The sequence below is a fragment of the Neopsephotus bourkii genome, unplaced genomic scaffold, assembly GCF_033783945.1.
Source record: "Neopsephotus bourkii isolate Nb327-2 ecotype Australia unplaced genomic scaffold, CSIRO-AGI_Nbou_v1 NB_1293, whole genome shotgun sequence".
In the NCBI taxonomy this organism is placed as follows: domain Eukaryota; kingdom Metazoa; phylum Chordata; class Aves; order Psittaciformes; family Psittacidae; genus Neopsephotus; species Neopsephotus bourkii.
Genome location: NW_026901777.1, coordinates 622967 through 639027, shown reverse-complemented (window position 1 = coordinate 639027; position 16061 = coordinate 622967). Strand labels below are relative to the sequence as shown.

The 16061-nt window shown below is 41.2% G+C and overlaps 1 protein-coding gene across 1 annotated transcript; it reads left to right on the top strand.

Moving 5' to 3' along the window:
* The first annotated feature begins 175 nt into the window (after positions 1-175).
* On the top strand, positions 176-7584 carry CUNH9orf40 (chromosome unknown C9orf40 homolog). The gene is made up of 2 exons (XM_061366015.1): positions 176-577; positions 6098-7584. The coding sequence occupies exons 1-2, from the start codon at positions 176-178 to the stop codon at positions 6254-6256; spliced, it is 561 nt and encodes a 186-aa protein (XP_061221999.1). The 3' UTR covers positions 6257-7584.
* Positions 7585-16061: the final 8477 nt, after the last annotated feature.

Below are 16061 nucleotides of genomic sequence, written 5' to 3'. Positions count from 1 at the left end.
TTGATCTGGCTCGTGCTCGCTGTCATCTCATCCCTTGCCTCCGAGCGCTGCTTCCCGAGCCCGCTCAGAGGTAACTGCGCGGCTGTGCCCCGCCCCTCATCGCGCAGCGTTGCTGGAACGCCCCTTCCGAGGCGGGGGAGGGGGAAGGAGGAGGTGGGCAGGGAACGCGATGCGCATGTGCGCTGCACGGCGGAGTGGCCGGGTGCGCGGTGCTGGGGGTCGCGCACCTCCCGGAGCCGCCGGCTCCATGGCCAAGCGGCACGCGGAGCCCTTAGTGTGTCAAGTGCCCGTCAAACGGGTCCTGCGCGAGTCGCCGCTGTCCCGCGCTCCCGTGCCCGAGCGGCGCCCCAGGGCCGAAGGGGCTGGCGCCGGCCCTGCAACCCCGAAGCGGAAGCTGGAGGAGGCTGAGGCGCCGCCGGGCAAGCGTCCCGGGCTGCGCGGGTGCAGCCCTCGCGGCGAGCAGGGGGACGTAGGGGGAAGGCGGCGGCGGCGCGGCGCGGCCGCGGTGCCGCAGGACCTGCGGACGGAGGAGGGACGCGCATGTGGCCAGGGCAAAGAGCACGCCACCATCGCTGAGGTAACGGAGCGGGGTGAGAAGGCGGGAGGCCTCTCGTGGAGCATGCCGCGGGATGCCGCTGTAGGCGGGCCCCGGCTGCTCGCCTCAGGGGAGAGAAAACTGCGTGAGCGATGTTGGTGGCAGCCGAGGCGTTACCGTGGGGCCACGGCAGCAGCCCGTTTCGCCGGCGGGGGAGGGCGACGGGGAAGGCCGCAGGACGTGAGAGCGGAAAGCCCTTCACCAACGCCCCGCAGTCCGCCCTGTGCCCCCGGTGTTAACTGTTAATCGGCCTCTTAAAAGTTTGTTTTCATTTCTGCTCAAGCAAAAGAAGTAGCATTTCTAGCTCCTCCCTGCCCTTCCTTCCTCCCGAAAAACTGATGGGAAACAGCTTGTAAGGAGTTAACGATAATTAGGTTTCCCTTCAGCCACATCCCCATCTAAGTGTGTTGCGGAGCTTAAAGAGTTCATTTTGATAGTGTCTGTGCTGTTCGCGGGTCAGGTTTACTACAATATCTAACAACCTTTTAACTTACTGTTTGGGATGGCTGTTCAGGAGCAATAGCAGAGCTATCTTTTACCTGAAACGTCTGGTGAAGGCACTGGTCAGGGGAAGGGGATCAGGTATTTAGTGATCAGAATGTACTGGAATGCACAGTGAGTTTCTTAAGTTTCTGATTTACTTTTTAACTGCATACATTCTTCTGCCTGGTCTTGGCTACAATTTACACATTAGGCCAGAAAACAAAATACTGTACTAACAAAATTCTAGTTTTGCAAAAAATACTAGGTTAGCTTTTACAGCTGTCTAGAATTTTGATGTATGTAAATCCACCTTTCCTCCCACCTGGACCTTTTAAGTAAGACCGAAGTATTTGATCCAGGAATACAGAAGCGGCAGAAAGTCTATAGTCAGGACATATGGGCTTTGAACTCCAGTTTTAGATTCTGGTTTTGAGAAGTCAGGGACTTTGATTGGAAAACACCCACCTATGATCTGTAAAGAAAATGGAGGCTTTTCTTTACAGAATCATAGAATAGTTAGGGTTGGAAAGGACCTTAAGATCGTCTAGTTCCAACCCCCCTGCCATGGGCAGGGACACCTCGCACTAAACCATCTCGCCCAAGGCTTCCTCCGACCTGGCCTTGAACACTGCCAGGGATGGAGCATTCGCAACTTCCCTGGGCAACTGTCCTGGGTTTAGCAGTAGCAGTCATTTTTCTCTTTCCTGGTAGCAGGTGCAGTGCTGTGTTTTGACTTTCGGGCTGGGAACAGAGCTGATAAAAATGATGTTTTGGTTTGGCCAAGGACTTTGTGAGCCTCATGCTCTGCCAGGGAGGAGGGGAAGCCAAGAGGAAGCAGAGACAGGACACCTGACCCAAACTGAGCAAAGATGTACTCCATACCACAGCACGTCATGCCCAGGATGTAACTGGGAGTTACCCGCAAGGGGCGAGAGTGGACTGCAGGGCTGGAGGAGGTATCGGTCGGTGCTTGATCGGGCTGGGGGGGCAAGTTACCGGTCGCCTGGTGATGGGGTGTCGTATTCTCTTCCCTTGTTATTTCCTTTATCATTACTATTATTGGTGGTAGCAGTAGTGATTTGTGTTATACCTTAGTTACTAAACTGTTCTTATCTCAACCCGTGGGAGTTGTATTCTTTCTGATTCTCCTCTCCGTCCCTTCAGGAGTAGTGGGAGGGCAATAAGGGGGGGGGGGGGGGAGTGAGTGAAATCTATCTGGCTGGGGTTAAACCACGACAGCAACCCATTCTAGTGCCTCACCACCCTAACAGGAAAGAATTTCCTCCTTATATCCAACCTAACCTTCCCCTGTTTAAGGTTTAACCCATTACCCCTTGTCCTATCACTACAGTCCCTAATGAAGAGTCCCTCCCCAGCATCCCTATAGGCCCCCTTCAGATACTGAAAGGCTGCTGTGAGGTCTCCATGCAAGCTTCTCTTCTCCAGGCTGAACAGCTCCAACCTTCCCAGCCTATCTTCATACAGGGGGAGCTCCAGTCCCTTGATCATCCTTGTGGCCCTCCCTCTGGACTTGTTCCAACAGTTCCATGTCCTTTTTATGTTGAGGACACCAGAACTGCACACAATACTCCAAGTGAGGTCTCACAAGAGCAGAGTAGAGAGGCAGGATCACCTCCTTCGACCTGCTGGTCACGCTCCTTTTGATGCAGCCCAGGATACAGTTGGCTTTCTGGGCTGCAAGCGCACACTGAAGCCGGCTCATGTTCATTTTCTCATCGACCAGCACCCCCAAGTACTTCTCTGCAGGGCTGCTCTGAATCTCTTCTCTGCCCAGCCTGTAGCTGTGCCTGGGATTGCTCCGACCCAGGTGTAGGACCTTGCACTTGTCACAGTTAAATTTCATGAGGTTGGCATCAGCCCACCTCATAAGCGTGTCAGGGTCCCTCTGGATGGTATTCCTTCCCTCCAGCGTTAACAACCAAACCACACAGCTTGGTGTCCTCGGCAAACTTGCTGAGGGCGCGCTCAATCCCACTGTCCATGTCAGCAACAAAGATGTTGAACAAGACCGGTCCCAACACTGGTTCCTGAAGGACACCACTCGTTACTGATCTCCAGCTGGACACTGAGCCGTTGACAACTCTTTGTGTGCGGCCATCCAGCCAGTTCTTTATCCACTGAGTGGTCCATTCATCAAATTGACGTCTCTCCAATTTTGTGACAAGGATGTCACGTGGGACAGTGTCGAACACTTTGCACAAGTCCAGGTAGATGACATCAACTGCTCTACCCCTGTCCATCAGTTCTGTAGCCCCATCATAAAAGGCCACCAAATTGGTCAGGCAGGATTTCCCCTTAGTGAAGCCATGCTGGCTGTCACCAAGCACCATGTTGGTTTTCATGTGCCTTAGCATGCCTTCCAGGAGAATCTGCTCCAAGATTTTGCCAGGCACAGAGGTGAGGCTGACTGGTCTGTAATTCCCCGGGTCATCCGTTTTCCCCTTCTTGAAAATGGGGGTTGTATTTCCCTTTTTCCGGTCGTCGGGAACTTTACCTGACTGCCATGATTTTTCTTGGGCTTTGCCTTATGGTGTTTTCTTGGTTGGCTGGTTGTGTTTGTATGGGGTTTGTTGTTTTTTTTTTTTGTGATGGATGGTAAAACTGAAGCACAGAGGAAGGGAAAGTTCTATGGCCTATGAAATTATACATCCTTTTTAGGCTGTACCTTTTAAGCACAAGCATATATTTCATTTTTTAAGAGAGAACAAGCAAAGGAAATTAAACAAGTTATGCAAGCCTCTACAGAACAGTTTTACTTCATCACAGATACGATGCTGAATTCTTTGCTTTTCCCTAGGGTTACTAGGCATAATTTTGTAAGCTTTAGCAGTGGTAGGAAGGCAGTAAGTCCATTGGATTTCCACACAATAAAGAATATTCTGTATAAAGTATTTTTGTAGGACTGTATGTTTTAAAGGGTTGGTTCTGTAAGTACAATATTTGTTCTGTAGGTACAGTTTTGGCTTTAAAAATAAAGCTTGCATAACATCACGCAAGAGTGTTTTCCATTTTCCATGTGTCCTACCTTTGCATGTTTTCAAATTTTAAGAAAGATATTTCAGATGGTGATTTTTACACCTTTCTAAAAACACAGCTGTAGGTTGGGATTATTCTTTGCTGTTTTGTGGATTCTGTAGGTTCATTACAGTAACAAACATGATCAGCACGCTGTTAATTTCACAGTTTTTGTTAAAGTTACAAGCAATGCCAGTTATACTACAGTTGTCCTGAGAATAAATATTATTTGAGTTTTACTTGCAAGCACACCTTTTGCAACTAGAATTGCAAAATTAACACTGTAAAAATCAAACAGTTTCATCCAGATACTGAGCTATTGTATCTCTGAGCGTGTGTGTTACCTAGTGCTGTGAGCAGTAACTTACCAAAATGTAAGGGAGTTTGGATTAAACATGGGGAGAATCTGTAAGAGTAGCTGACAGTTTCTAAAGCTCCATTGCTAGATATTTTTTTCCAAAGAACTTGTTAGCCACCTGCCTCTGTGTGGGTGACATTGCCTAGCTTGGAATAGAGACTGGAAAATCTTCTCTTTCACTTTGTTGTTAATGCTGTGCAGTACAAAAATTACAGTTTACAAGTATCTTCATGCAAATGTGTACAACTACTTATAGTTTGGCTTTCTTCCAGTTTCCATGTAATCAATCCTTCTGTTCCTGTGGCACTAAATCACTTAATTGGTTTTGGTCTCAATTCCCATTAATGGCAACTTTGGGTCTTTAATTATCCCTGAAGACAATCTTTTCCTAGTGAGCAAATTCACATTAGTAGTAGTCTATAGGCACACACACTTCTCTTGCTGCTATGAAATGTCTACATCCTTCATGCCTCTCTTAATTATTACAAACCTTGAATAACACAGGGGGTTTGTTGTGAAAAAAAAGTTTATCTAGTACAGGAAACTGTAGTTCACAAGAGGTTTTTGAGGTAACCAGTAGGAACAGATAGTCTTTAAATGGAAAGTATGGTGAATTTACATACTTCTTTCTCTTGGGGAGTGGGGGGAAGCATTATTTTGCAGTATCTAAGAGGGTCTAGGGACAATACTGCTGGTTTTGAGCACTAGATTTTTTTTATTCTGTTATAATGTTAGGAAAAATACAAAGCAGTGTTATACAGAAGTGCGTTATTCTAGGTGTGTGGCAGCAGTCAGTGTTTTTACATACCAGAAGAACCTATGCGTTCAAGACCTAAGGAATGACTTAAGAATCCTATCATGTCCATAGAAACATGCACATAGTGGCCACTGCTTATAACCACAACATTTGTTTATAAACATACAGTGTGCTTTCTAACACACATAAATAATTTTTTTAAAAAGTGCCGTAGTAATGTAGTAGATAAGTACGTATTCCTCCAAGGTTTTTCCGATGCTACTTAACAGTTCTTAAACTTTATCCTCCCTGCCCCTAGAAGAGGTGTTGTTTTTTTTTTTTTTTACAGGTACTTGAGTACAAAATGTAGATACAGAAAAGAAGAAACAGAATGTGGTAGAAACACTACTCAATGCTTTACTTTTGTTGCAGGTAGCATCCTCTGAATTGATGTAAAATAGCTGAACACATTGTTCTGAATACCAGCTTCTAAATGGGCATGATATTTGTATACCATTGTGAGAAGAAACAGTAGTGAATGGTTTTGTATATGGAGTCCAATAATTGCACAAGTTTTACAGTAACATTGTGTGCAAATGCTGGAAATTTAAGAAATTAGTGGAGCTACCCAGAGGTTGTACAGTAGTTTATATCAAGAATATTTGAAAAGAATATAAAGTAAATGATGACTTGGTGGAAATTCTGTATGGTGTTTTCCTTAGAAATAGCTCATATTTTTTCTGTGTAAAATTATAAAAACTTTTAAGATGAACAGCTAAGTAAGTTTTCCTTGTTTCAGGTTTTTTTTATAAAAGTTTCTTTTTATTATTTTGTACTGCTGTGAAATATGTTAACATTTTTTCTCTTTTTGGTTTGTCTCTTTTCAAAGCCAGAAGAAGAATTCTGTCAGTATAACTCATTCCTGTATTGGAGAACACCATTGCCTGCTATTGATTTGTCTGACATTCAGAACCTAGATGGAGAGACTCCATCAGAAACTAAAACTCCTCCAAGGACTGATACCATGGAGACTGAAATGGAAACCTGATCAGTTGTTCTGTGGTTGTACATCTACTCGCAGGAAAATTGTTTCCGTTTGGATTCAGTTTTTTTTTGCTTGGAAGAAAACTAAGCATGCTTTTCTGCCTTCTTGAAGAAACATCATTATGTCAGTCTGCAAAAGGAAGTGTGAGTTGTCCAAGTGAATGGGGTAATTACTAATGGGTACTTAATAGTAAGCTGTCTGGAAGTGTGTAGTTTAGGCTATAGTGTCTGGCAAGAATGCTTGAAAACATGGAGGCAGGCTAAAAGAAGACTACAGAAAATTAGGAGCTTTGGATGCAGTTAAAAGAAGTAGGTATGTCACGTGCTGAAACAAAGTGGAAGATCATTTTGCCTATCCTGAACAAAAAGGTATAACTGTGGTACCCAAAAGTGAAACATTTATCATGTGAAATAAAGCACACAAACTGTAGTAGTGATTAGTGTAGAGATTTTTAATGTTGTTTTTCTGGTTGCTTTTGTTACATACGTGATAGCTAAACCAAAAAAACAAGAGCCTACCAAAACTAGATGAAACATTCCCTTTTCTATGCAAACCAAAACCAAGTGTGGAAGAGAGGAGGGGAAAAAAAAGGGGATCTTTTCTTCTGTAAGCTGCCACTGTTCTGAAAGTTTTTCATACTTTCCTTGTGAAAAAGTTTTTTCACCTTCCCCTGTTCAGATTGCCTGAAGCAGTCAGCTTTTAGGTTTTTGGTTCATTCTCAAGTTAATGCTATTCTTATTCTATATAATGTTAGCTCTGAACCAGCTGGTAGCACTGAAATGGCAGGTGCCCGTGTCAACAAAAGTTAATACAATATAAAATTACGACACAAGACTTTTCAAACTTAACTGATTGAGGTGTTTTTGCAGACTGTGGATTTTGCAAAGAATTTTTATAGAAGTTCACTGAATTAGTGTTTTGTTTTTTTTGCTGTGAAATAATAAATTTAATGTTTGTCTCCTGTAATTTATTTACAAGTTGAAGTACATTTAGAAATACTTGTTTCTAATAATAGACTTAAGTTGTATGAGTCAGACTTTGCAAATGTGATTTGTCTTTAAGGATAGAAAACACTGTATTTTTTCTGGAGTTACTGAAGAAGGCAACTTGTGAACTTTATTTTTTTTTTTGATAATGTATTTCTAATGATGCTAAAGGAAAATAAAGTTTTGCCTGTGTGTATTTGAAAACTTTGGGAATATTACTGTGTGAAGTTCCTGATTTTATATCTTAAGATTGTTGCTTCTGTAACTTTGTCATTTTGTTAGGTCTTTTTGCTTAAAACAGCTTGTCAGCCTTCTTAGTAAACATTTGGAAACTTTTTTTCAGTATTTGTGCTATAAGGTATCTCTGTGTATTCACTGCTTATTTGTTTAGATTGTTAGGGTCTTTTAGTACCCATGGAAGAAAGGAGGTGACTTACTGACTCAAGCCTTTCATGGTGCTTGTTTGGATATTCTCCTGCCTGCTTTCAGGTTAGCTGGATACATAATTAAACAACATTTATTTTTCTCACACATTTTTAATTACATTTTTAAACTCCAAGTGCATAAACTTGTCATAGGAGGTACTTTAAATTTTTTTTTTTTTTAAACAAAATCCTTTTCTGGCAAGAATGCAACTCCTATTTCACAGTTCCTATAACTAAACTAAACTAACGAGGAAATAGTTTTGTTAATTCATTGAGGTGTTTGGTTTGGTTTGGCTATGTTTTTTTTACCCTAGATAATACATGCATTCTTATATTTGTGAGATTTAATTTCACACCATTCGGTATTCTCAGGATCCAGTACTTTGCTAGTGTGAGATGTTCCTGCCCATGGCAGGGGGTTTGAACGAGGTGATCGTAAGGTCCTTTCCAACCCTAACTATTCTGTGGTTAGTATCTTGCAGACATAACTTAGGTCACTCTCAAATCTTCTTGGAGCTTTATACACAGGAGGTATGTCCTAGGAATAGGACAGGTTCAGCACTTTAATGCTGAAATGTGTCTTGAGTATATTCACAGGACAGAAGAGGTTTTATTATTGTCTTTGTTCCATAACAAAATAAATAAGCCCTTTCCAACAAATTAGGCTTGCACTGTGTTGCAGGCCATATGCTTACTTTGTTTGTAATTACGCTGTAGGCAAGCACTTTCCTCTTAGCCTGTTCCAGTCATGGGCTCTGGGTTATGTGCTGGAATGTTACAGCTACTTCCAGAGAATTTGCTGAGCTGATTAATTTTTTCCATTTGTCTGTTTGCTAACAGAGGCAAATTTAAAAGCCTTGGAAAACTTTTGAAATGAGTCTGAAAGTTTGGGTTATTCGAAAGGCTGGGCAAGGTAAGGGGGAGAGATGCTAGATGATATGAAGTGCATTTGAGCTGTCAAAGGGTGTGATTGAGACATGTCATTGTTCAGTGTCTGGTGTTTCCAAACACCATGTGTCACTGTGGACTACCAACACACTGGTTGTGACTTCTGACTCCATTTTTCTAAAGGGCTGTTGTTCAAGGGCCGTACATAAGCTATAAGTAAGGTTAAGATGTTTTGCTTCGCAAGTACATTTGTACCCAGTGAGAAGAAAAAGATCTTTTGAAATAACAAAATGTCAGCACACATTCAAAGATAAATCAGGAGTAGCATAATACTTACTAGCTGACGATCTTCGTTTGAATCATAGAATCACAGAATAGTTAGGGTTGGAAAGGACCTTAAGATCATCCAGTTCCAGCCCCTCTGCCATGGGCAGGGACACCTCACACTAAACCATGTCACCCAAGGCTCTGTCCAACCTGGCCTTGAACACCGTCAGGGATGGAGCATTCACAACTTCCTTGGGCAGCCCATTCCAGTGCCTCACCACTCTTACAGTAAAGAACTTCTTCCCTGTATCCTATTTAAACTTCCCCTGTTTAAGTTTTAACCCATTACCCCTTGTCCTGTCACTACAGTCCCTAATGAAGAGTCCCTCTCTGGCATCCTTACAGGCTCCCTTCAGATACTGGGAGGCTGCTATGAGGTCTCCAGGCAGCCTTCTCAAGGCTGAACAGCCCCAACTATCTCAGCCTATCAGATATGTTCTTAAACTTTCAGAAGAAAATTGTCTATATGCTCTGTACATAATTGGGAGTTTGCTTTTCCCTAAAACGTTTCCCTCTAAAAGGAAGAACCACTGTCACAAATGAAAAAAACATACGGCGTAACCACAGAGACCATCTAGGTACTTCACAGTTTGAAAAGGGTGTTGAATCTGGAAGTAGCCCCAGTAAGGTTATGGGCATACTGATGAGAAATGCTGGAGTTAAAAATATGTTTCAGAGCACATTTAAGTAGCACACCTGCCTGCCTTTGTAAATTTTCTGCCTCGTTCTGAACTTAAAGCCTGTTTTATGTGGTCTGATTCATGTTTATTGACGGCTTGCACTGTATTTATGGTTCCTGAGATAGAAAAAACCTCCAGGAGCTTTTTAAAGCTCACTCAGAATCAGAAAAGGGAAGAACTACTATGAAAAGCAGGCTGCGTTGGTGACGAGGTCTTGTGTAAATTGACTGTGGGAGGGGGGTTGGAACTGGATAATCTTAAGGTCCTTTCAAACCCTAACTATTCTATGATTCTATGACTGTGGTAGAAAAAAAGAAAGAAGGAAAGTGAGGGGGAAAAATTGGCAATGGTGAATAAGTGGCTTAGCAAAGTGGGTGCAAGCATAGTTGGCCAGCAGGCCAATGACATGAAGTAATAATTTCAGCACTGATCCTTCATGTAGAAAATGAGTCTGATGTGTGTTTCCAGGTGCCACCAAAGATAGTTACTGTCCAGCATTTGGCAGTTAATTATGGTTACAGCAGATTCATTGCGGGGAATTCATGTCTCTTTTTGTGAAAGCAGTTGATGGCTACAGTAAGCGACGTTAGGCTGCACAGACTTGTTTGGTATAGCAAACCTTATGTTCAAAGAAGCATTTCAAAATAGCTGGTATGCATGGTCTGGCTTAATTATTTCCATGCCTACAGTTATAACCTTGACTCTAGGTGGCAATATACATACACAGTAAACCACAATGAATCTGGAAAACGTTTGGGTATGCTTTTATTTTGAACTGCTACTGAAAATTCGACCAGTGACATCATGAATATTAATAATTTCCTCGCTGTGACAGATAAATGGAGGCAGATCAAGTCACAAGTTCCTGATTATAAGGTGAACAAGGTGTTCACCATAACTGGACTAAAAACATTTTGGCAAGAATTCTTTGTTCCTCTCATTTCTCTCTCCACACCCAAAAAAAAACCCCAAATCTCTCAGTTTGTTGGCACTAGTTCTCAGGACTGTATTCATCAGTTAGAACTGGAAAGCAAACTTCAGCTGATTGTGTGTTGGATGGATAAACTTCAGTTGATGGCTGAAAGCTACTTGAAATGTACTCGTTAAAAATGAGGAAAAAAAGGTAAGTGCTAATTCATAAGAAACTTAACTCATGAAGTCATACTTAAATGTTGATACAGAGTTAACATATTTGAAGTGTATGAGAAAATTTCAAACAAGGTTTTTCAAACAGTCATTAAAAGGTTGCTTATTTAAAATTCCTATTTCAAACTTCTTGTATTAGAGAATTTGATACTGATGAAGCAAACAGTATATTTTAATTACTGATATTTAATTTGCAAGTGAACTCATTAGTGTTTTAAATGCTCTTGGCCAAAAGAAAAACTTCCACCATTCATGACTTCTTAGTGACTTCTAAGGACTTACTTAAAAATCATTTTTGTTCCTTCTCTTAAAGCTCGTAACTGTTTCATTACTGAAGGGAAAAGTTTTCTTATTACAGATAAGCTACTATTCCCAGGGCAAAAAATTGCGAGGGGAGGATGGAGGCAAAGTCAAATTTTTGTCTAAATTTATTTTAAGAATTACTGTGGTGGGTTTTCCTGGTTTTGTTTTGTCTTCTTTCATAATACTGAATTTTTGAAAGAAGGGATATGGACTGGCTAAACAATTTTTTTCTCCACTTTTCTTATATGAATACCCGGGGTTCATATTTAGATTGGAATATGATGAAATAAGTGGCTTACCAAGTATGAGATTGAGAAAAGTAAACAAAACCACTATTGTACTATCTTCAATGAAGCGTAAGCCAGAGGAAAATTTTCTCATGCACAACTATGAATGGAAACGAGCCACATCTGTTCTCTGTTCTCTGTCACAGGTGAATTGCGTAATATCCTTCATTTGAACTGCACACAGTGCTCTTGTAGAATATGAAATTTGTTTTCAGTTTCTTTTACTTCCTGGCATTTTAGAAAACGAATTTTGCTTCTGACTACATAGAAAGCAATTATTATGTAAGCACTACTTTGTCATAAAACAAGCTACCAAAATCCTATGGTTTCACGATTGTCAGTTGTAAACTAAAATTTTTTTTTATCAAATAATGACAAAATGTTTCATCTGCATATCCCATAATAATGTTTTTCTGCTTCTACCTTTGAGGAATTGGAGAAACCTGTGATTGAAAAGAGGAGAGTCTCCAGACAAACCTCTGTTTCCAAATGTGTAATGTGTAAGTACAGAGATACCAAAGACAGCTTCTTGTTTAAATTGAACCCATAAAAAAGTAATTCTAAAGTATGATCATGAAATACAGTAGGATATGACAGGGAAAGGTACGGCTAATAAGCAGAATATGTTTATACGTTGGACATTAATAGTAATATCAAACCTGGAAGGGAAATAGTAAAATGTTTTCACTTCTGTGACATGGCAAGTGTTCAGGGAGAAATTGTAACAGTTTTGGTAGCCAGTATGTTGGCTTTTTTTCTTAGAGTCCACATAGGCAGTGTGGACTATTAAGAAAAGAAACCCGTGCAGAAGAAAACATGCAATGTGGACTCTATGCCCAAAGCTGGACATACGCCCATAAAGTTCTTTAAGGATACAGTTTGGTCAGTGGAGTCCCTCTGAATCAAACAAATAGGTAATGAGAATGCTGACTTGTGTAATTTTTTTTATGCCAACAATAGAGTAAAAGGTAGAATATGCTCCCCATTATCTTTCTCATTATTCTGAGCTGTGAAACAGATTCTGGTACCTGAATTTCAATGTATTACTTTCTCCCCCATTTATGTTGTGCAGCTTATCTGTGAATATACTGCATTTGTCAGTGCTAACTACTGCCATCTCAAATCGTGCTGGGTTTTATCTCTGTTGGGTGAATCCATATGGTCACTTGCCTCTTGTGCTGCGGTGGTCCTCCCATCAGGCTGTGCCTGATGGGGAGCCCTTGCCCAAACCCTGACAATTGCTAGGACAGCCTGTGAAACCCAAGAGCCAAGTGGTTTGGAGTTGTTAGCAGAGCACTCATTGATTGTATCTTAAAGGCACGATGTCAATACGAATATAGATGTGCCTTCAGATGCCCCCAGCCTTTGGAAGACTGGACTGGGATAGTACTTTCCTCCATGAATCAGTCCATCTTACATGGGATAATCTGGTGTTGCTTTTAAGTTTCTGCACAGGTGTATTCCACCCTGGTAGCATGTATGCTCAGTGTATGTGGCGGATACCCTATTAAGTGTTCTCAGGTTTTCCTTTTGCCTCCAGCCATAGGTCAATTAAAAATAGATGTCCTTTGTGAAGCACTGTGCTTTGTATACATATATCACTGTTTAACCCATATTTTTTGGGAAAATAGGTTTTGGTTAGTTCAAAATGGAAAGGTCATATGGATAAGGATCTTCTCTGTCTCAAGCAGGAAGTCTGTCTTCTGCTGAAGCTTGAAGCATTTGCTTTGACACATCTTTTGAGTGTGGTTACTAACACTAACCTGCATCCTTCCAGTTCTACCTTCTGTGTAGTCCAAGTTGTATTGTATATGGTATAAAAAAGAAAAGGAGATAGAAAAGACCATGCTTTAAGAATTGTTATAAAATGAGGATTTGAAAGCTCTGGGGTCACCTCTAGAGAAAGAGTCACTGAAGGCTCCATATGCCTGTCATTTGACCCAGGCCAGGGAGCTGACAAATGAGAGTTTACGTCTTCTAGCAGTACTCTGAAAGAGTTTGAAAAATCTACCAGTCAGGGATATAGGAAATGGCAGAACAAACTGAAAAGGCAGTGTTCCATAAGACTTCTACAAAAGTCCCATGACTTCTTAGACGTAGGCATTGTGTTAACTCTTAAGAAAGGCTCCCCAGAAACTTCGTATTTTTTGAGGTGTTAACAGTTTAGCTACACATAGCATCAGAGAAATCAGCTAACACTTAGGTTAAGAACAGCAACTGGTTATCCTTTTATTCTGTATCTTCCTTATGGTTGTCTCCACATAAGCATATTGTGCTTCTCCATCCCATAATGTGAAGAGTTTATTCTCAAGAGATGGAGACTGCTGTGTCTTAAAGCTGTTTAACACAATCCTACACTGAGCCCTCTTGGGCCTTCTTCACTCGTTTTCTGCCTCTGTTGAGAAAATTGAGTAACAAGAGACCAATGACATCATCTGAAACAGTAATTTTCAATTCTGGACTGTGACATCCTGCCTTAGGAAGTATTATGCTGGTTTCCATGACACTTATCACCAGAAGCACAGAAGCTGCTTAAGATTGTAACAAGACTAAACTGTACTATCACATTTTGTTCTTTGGACCTGCACTGACTGCAGGAACGTACACAATGTGTTTCAGGGGAACTCATGGTTATTTGCGACTGTGACCATCAAGCTCACAAAACTTACCCCACTACATTCCTGGCAACTTACTACAAGCTCTTAGTAAAACCTTTTTAAAAGCTGATTTCTCTCATGTAACAAATTCTGCAGAGAGTCCTGTTGACTTTAAATAATTCTTCATTATGATGTCTGAAGTATCTTGAAGGATTTTGAGCCATTTTCAGGTATCACTAACTACTTGTTGCCACCACTGAATGATCTGGTTAAAAAACAAGCCCACAAAACCATGAGACGAACACATGGCATCCTGGCTGTATTCAAGACTATCCTCATTCTTGCCTCTTGTTGAAGCACATTTGTCATGTAAACCAGTAACTGATGGACATTTTTATGCCTGCCTGGGTTCTGTCAGCCTTAACTTTACCTAAAAAGATCAGTTTATTTGTGATGAGGGAAGTCATGTTCTCCTTCTTAGAAAGTATTTGCTAGCAGATCAGTGTCTAGTATCAGTGTGAATTGGGCAGCAGGAGGGAAAATTTACTGCAATGAAACCTGCAATAATTGTTGCATATTTGCATACTGTGAAATAAGCAATAAAGCATGCCCTAAGCTCGTTCCAGGAGGTTGCCTGTACACACCATAACCTGAAAAGAAAGATGAAAGCAGAAGATTCTATTCTGTTATAGTCCGTCTTCTGCGTGGTAAAACAAGATTTAAGTTTTTCACTATAAAGAAAAATAACCTGCCACAGTGCCTTTCAAAGCATGCTAAAGCAGTAGTTGAAACAGTCATCATCTGGTGAGCATGCATTCAGTGTATCCGCTGCCAGCCTTTGGTGCTGGACTAATGAGACTTCTTTTTTCATGTGGGAAGATAAAAGTAAATAAGCCTAGTGGCAGTATGATTTGTTGTGGGACAGGGAAAAATCTAGAAGCAGTCTCTACCAGTGTTATTCCTTGCTCCTCTCTTTGCTTCTTCATCAGTTCTTGAAGATCTGCTAGTGAACTAAGGCAAAGGTTTGTAGATGGTCTTACAAAACTCAGTGTCTTCAATGTGTTTGGAGATGATGAAACAATGAATGTGGGAGTTCCTTTTAAAGCAGATCAGTGCATAAGATATAGGTTACTTCTGTCTTTTTAATTCCAGAATCTGGACACACCTTTAGGAGCTGTGATTAAGCACAGTTGAAAATTATAAACCAAAATTAATATACTTGCTGGATAGGAGGTACGATCTAACAGAATACAGTGAACAGTGGGTATCTGGGTATTTGCAACTTTACAGGCCCCCCATGTAAACAGCATAAACAAAGCCATTGCTGTTTTGGTAAAAGTTTCTGTTAAGAGCATTATCCTCCTTTAAGACTGGTTTTTGGTAGCAGATTTTTGGACTTTGAAAACAATGGAAGGTTATGCATGAATTAATGCAGTCATACATTGACATGCTGGCATTTCACTTACTCAGGACATGAAAAGCAGGAGGTGTGATGTGTAGTTCCTAACGAGCTGCCAAGAATTGATCTGGCCTCACTCCTGTTGAAGTGACAGCTTATTATTTATGAAAAAAAAAAGAAGCATAAAGGATGGACAAACAAGATAGCGCTGATCTCAAGGTAAGCCTGTAGAAATGTAAGACTGATATTCTGCAGCAGGACTGCAGGAGAAAACATCTCAACAGTTCTGGTATCTAGATGTAACAGGATAGTTATGTGGACTTTGAGCTACTAAAATGTCTGTTATAAAACATGTTTTCATATCAGTGAAGTGCTAGAGAATTTGGTGTGAGAATTTGCAGCAACATAAGAATCCTTCTGTATGGCTTTGCAGAGCAGATTTTTAGGTCTTCGTAATAGAATACAAATGGTGAGTCTTGATTCCAAGTAAGATAGGGAATTTCTCATGTCTGAAAGAGATACGCAACTTAGAAATGGCAGAAATTCAGAATTAAGAAAATGCTTGCAGTCAGAGGAGTATGTGCACCTAGCTGTGCCACAGTTGAAGTGCAGAGCATCTGCATGTGCGGGGATACGTATGTTTCAGGTTTCTTACAGGGCTCAGATTTATATGAAGAGTGACTGATGCATGTTATTGAAAGAACATTAATTTATAAACATCAGGGAAACTAGTCAATTTGAGCTGAAAGTTTCTGTGCTGACTCAGGATT